This window comes from Budorcas taxicolor, chromosome 1, assembly GCF_023091745.1.
Source record: "Budorcas taxicolor isolate Tak-1 chromosome 1, Takin1.1, whole genome shotgun sequence".
NCBI classification, from domain to species: domain Eukaryota; kingdom Metazoa; phylum Chordata; class Mammalia; order Artiodactyla; family Bovidae; genus Budorcas; species Budorcas taxicolor.
The window spans coordinates 70,073,245-70,078,253 of record NC_068910.1 but is presented as its reverse complement, the minus strand read 5'-3'; the positions used below and the strand labels follow the sequence as shown (position 1 = coordinate 70,078,253).

At 37.9% G+C, this 5,009-nt stretch overlaps 1 protein-coding gene across 1 annotated transcript; it reads right to left on the bottom strand.

Annotated features, from left to right (window-relative positions):
* Positions 1–4,299: 4,299 nt before the first annotated feature.
* LOC128051032 (keratin-associated protein 13-1-like) lies at positions 4,300–4,794 on the bottom strand. Its single transcript, XM_052643535.1, has one exon. It carries the CDS (start codon positions 4,792–4,794, stop codon positions 4,300–4,302), a length of 495 nt encoding a protein of 164 aa, XP_052499495.1.
* Positions 4,795–5,009: the final 215 nt, after the last annotated feature.

Below are 5,009 nucleotides of genomic sequence, written 5' to 3'. Positions count from 1 at the left end.
CTACTTTTTTAACCAAGAGCCTTGAATATACCTCCTACTATGGAGATTGCTTTACCTGAATAGACTTCAGCTCCTTTGGATCTAGTTTCATTAGCCTCGTGAGTAGTATTCATAATAAAGAGAAAAACAAAAAATAAATGTAGAGTTTAGGAAAAGAATGCTAAAGAAAAATGAGCTAATTTCTCTTAAAAAGATTTGCATTAATCATAATACTTAATAATAGATTGACAGAAATACATTATTATCCCTCAGAAAGATATTGCTAGAAATTCTGAGTGCAATGACAAACCCTGTATTATTCACTTTAATTATCATTATTAATGTCACATTAAAAAGTTCCCTTCCTCAATAACTACCACTATGAACAAGAATAGTAAAACACAAAACAAACACACACACACAAAAAAAACTCTCTTTCACAGTCACACATGCATAATTTTAATATCAGCAACCCCAAAATTGAAGATGAGCTTACTGTTAGTATTTTTTAAAAATAAGAGATAAAGGTGATTTCTATATAACTTGACAGATTTCTTCTCTTCCCTCTGAATTCCCCCAACATAAACACTGTCACTCCTAGAAGCTTTTCTCTGAAAATTAAAAAAGAAAAGAGTAAAATTGCCAAACCATGATATCTCACTAATCTGTAAACTGCATTCCCATTTGGGTGAGTCAGACTGAAGGAGCAATCAGGAGTCGATCAGGATAGAACCATGGGGAAGTCCTTGAGAAGGGAAAGGTCGTGTAATTAGATGTAAAAGTAACATAGAATATGGAATAAAGACCTCAAATCAAGCATGAAAGAATGTACCTCCCTCCCCCGCTGTGTGTGCTTCGTTATATAAAGTAACATGCTAATGACATAAAAATCAACAACCAAAAGGCACCAGGAAAATAAAAATACAACAGAGATGGAAGAGGTGATTGACGAGGTAAGGAAAAGCATGCCAAAAGAACCTATTCTGGGTATACACAAAAAGTGCTTTAAAACTACAGCTTCTGTTTGGAATAGCAGAATATTACAGCATGTTTGGATCCAATTATGGGTTATACATTTATAGCAATTACAACAGTATTTTTTTCTTCATGGGAATCCTACTTGATTATTTTTATCATGATGTGGTCCTTCAGCAAAATTTTTGTTTCTATTGTTACTGAGACAACCAGTCATTTTATCTTTGATTTGAACTTTTTAAATAATTTTGCATTAGAACTGCCAGTGTATTATGAACTTTCATTAGCTTTACATGGACTCTTTGGACTGGATGAAGAAATCAAATCAAGAAGAAATCAAATCAGTATTGAAATTAAATTCATTTTTTATTTGAAGTATTTAGCAATATTGACATAATGCTGGCTTCATTAATCCTTAGTGAAGCTTTTCTTTTGTTAATGGAAGGGCACATCATCTACTGCTTCATTTGTGCTTTTGTTGTTTGGTGTGTGTGTGTGTGTGTGTGTGTGCACATGTGTGCATGTGTATGTTTTACTTGTACAAGAAAACTGAGGATTTAACGTGGCAAAAATGATTTAGCTAACTTTTAGCTATTTGACCTAAATGAAATGTATGCATCAGAGTGATATATGAACAGAGTTTTTACAACTGTTAGTGATAAATAATCATCTTTGGAAGTAATCTTTTTAAAACTTCTGTCTTTTGAAATAGATACTGATGCTTCTCCAGCAAAATCATCTCTTTGACTTTTTATCTGGTAAGTGATACTTCTGACCCCCATGGTGGAGAGTAAATGTCAAAAAATTGTTGTACAAGTCATATTTCACCATCAACTTGCTTTAAGGATAGAAGCTAAGAACTCACACTTTTAAATTAACATATGAACTTTTAGCTTTAGTTCATTGCTCCTAATAAGATATTCTTTTGCAAAGTCTAAAAACATAAAAATTCTCCTAAACAATAAAATAAATAGTTGTAGATTTAAGCAGTACAATATGTGGCCAAGCAAGCCACTGCAGCAAGAGCATTTAGATTGATCTTTATATGCTGTGTGCTTCTGCACACAGTCATGTCTGACTCCTTACAACCTCATGGACGGTAATCTGCCAGGCTCCGCTGTCCATGGGATTTTTTTCAGGCAAGAACACGAGTGGGTGGCCATTCCCTTCTTCAGGGGATCTTTCCATCTCAGTGGTCTAACCTGAGTCTCTTGGCCTACCACATTGGCAGATGGATGCTTTACCACTGCACCACCTGTGAAGCAAGTATATGCTGTGTACCACCCTCAGTTTTATGCCCATATTTTATGTACTGCTGCTGCTGCTGCTAAGTCGCTTCAATCGTGTCCGGCTCTGTGCGACCCCAGAGACGGCAGCCCACCAGCCTCCCCCGTCCCTGGCATTCTCCAGGCTAGAACACTGGAGTGGGTTGCCATTTCCTTCTCCAATGCAGGAAAGTGAAAAGTGAAAGTGAAGTCGTTCAGTCGCGTCTGACTCTTAGCGACCCCATGGAGTGCAGCCCACCAGTCTCCTCCGTCCATGGGATTTTCCAGGCAAGAGTACTGGAGTGGGGTGCCATTGCCTTCTTCCTAATCGGTAATCCTAAATTTCCCACTATCTCCACCTACTGGTAGCTTGGTGTCTATTATGGCATCTTGCAGGATGTGGAAACAGCCACAGCAGTGCTGGCTAGGTTAGAAGGACAAATGAACCTCTGCCAAGATTTGAACACGTGAACTGTCCTACCACTGTATTTAAGTGCAATGTGTTTTCCATGATGCCTCAGCAATAAAAGGAGTAGTTCTATTTTTTTCAGGCAGAGCAAAGAATAGGATATGGCTTGTCTTCAGATTTAACACTGGTTAAAGTAAAAACTGTTCACCCTGTATGCATCTTATAAGCACTCCACTAGATGAAACCATAGCAAACGCAAAGTGGAAGTTTCCTAAACCAATCATCACTTATGTTGACTCAGTTATTCATTACATATAAAAAGTGAGAAATCTAAGACAATTACCAAGTGGGACTGGATGCTGAGACAAACAGAATAAACCAAGACATATGGTTACCCTGTGGGTGAGAATCTAGGTCATCTGTACCTTTTAATAATATTGTCCTTGACTTAAAGGATAAAAGTTTGGAGCATAACTGCTGATTCAGGTGTAATCAGCTTCCTAAACATTTAGTTACCTCTTGTAACATGAGAATATTTGCATTGTTTTTGAATTTCATTTTCCTTTTTTTTTCTCTAATTAAATGTTATCAGCAGAACAACTTAAAAAGTGGTTGCAAACCAACTGTATTAATGATTGTACAAAAAGTGCTGGGCTTACTTCTGATAAGTATTGGGGTGTATTAGATGTTTTCAATTATCAACCAATTAGACATTTCATTTGCTTTCTTATGAAAGCAGTAAATCTGGGGCAACTGAAATTCTCACCAAATCTAACTCACTGACTTCTTACTGAATTTATTATTTTAGAATCTATCTACAAGTAGTCTTCCTTCCAAAATTATGTGATGTAGTCAATTTAATATACCTATTTATAATTATATAAAATATTCAAGTTTCGAACCCCCTACAAAACCAAAGGTCACAGTTACTTGTCTGTAGTCTTAAAATGTAGTCTTAAAAATGTAATTTCAGATTTTACCATATTAACAGAATGTATTTACTCCTTCTGTATTAACAGAAGGGTAAACATGAAAGATGAAATAATTTCTTCCAAACCTAAACGACACTGAACAATTTTACCTTTTAAATTGAGAAAATTTAAATTATGAGTACAAGATGCAGAAAAATACAGCCAGATATTTAGAAATAGATTTGAAGACACGTCCTAAGTTGCTTCAATTGTGTCCAGCTCTTTGTGACCCTATGAACTTTAGCCTGCCAGGCTTGTCTGTCCATGGGATTCTCCAGGCAAGAATACTGGAGTGGGTTACCATGCCCTCTTCCATTGAAGAAACAAAGCAAACAAAATGACAAAACCAATATGTGGATGTCATATACCATACTTTATTTAAACTCACACCATTTTTTCTACTAGTAAAATTTGAAATAGATGCATTTGGGGAAATAACCAGGAGAAATAAACAGGAAATAAATGTGCTTCAGTATTGCATGTCTATATAGCTACAAGGAAGTAGTTATGGCACCTTTCTTCAATGAATACATTTTCAGTTACTGGTATTCAAATTATTCCTTATCCAGCGTAGGTAACAGCAGAAGTCAAATTTATAAGCTAAAGGTAAAACAAGAGGTCAACAGATAGTGTAGATCTCAATATAGTTAAGTATTGCATTAAATTCTAGATGTAGTAGATATTGTATTCAAGTATGACATTAGTAGAAGCCAGATCCACAGGTCGGTTGGAAAGAAAGAGACCGGCCACTCCTGGAAGAGAAGAAGGTGGGACGGTAAAAGCTGGATCTACAACTTAGGGATGAGAAAATGCTGGGGCTGTGACCCACGGATTGAAAATCACCGGATACAAAGCCCAGAGATGGGAAAACGTGACCAACAGATTGAAAATTACTGGAACCGAAGCCCAGAGACCCAGGGAAAGTCGTCTGGCAGGGACTGGAGAACGTGGAGGTCCTCGGGCGGTAGCAGGACGTCTGGCAGGGACTGGACACCACAGTCTGGGTCCTGATGGGCTCACAGCAGGTCTCCTGGCTGTAGAGAGAGGAGCCCAGCTGGCAGGAGCTGGGAAAGTAGAGGTCAGTGCTGTAGACCAGGTTGCTGGGGAAGGAGGAGCCACAGGAGGAGCCTGAGTAGCGCAGGTAGTCCCGGAGGGAGCGGGAGGAGAAGATTCCAGAGCAGCAGTTGTAGGACATCTTCGCAGGTGGTGTGGGTTACTAAGGGAAGGTTCAGAGTCTGAATGTCACTTCTTGGACAGGAGCATTTATATATCCTTATCATCGGCTGTTTCATCCTCGTGGCTCATAAAAACAAGCTACCATCATCTTTTTAATTGAATCCAAAAGATCAGCATAGTTATACACATGGAGTGTTTGTGGTTTTACAGCTGAAAAGTATAATCATGTTGGTG

Excerpts from the sequence above, each read along its gene's own strand:
- LOC128051032 (XM_052643535.1), bottom strand. The coding sequence starts at position 4,794 with ATGTCCTACAACTGCTGCTCTGGAATCTTCTCCTCCCGCTCCCTCCGG.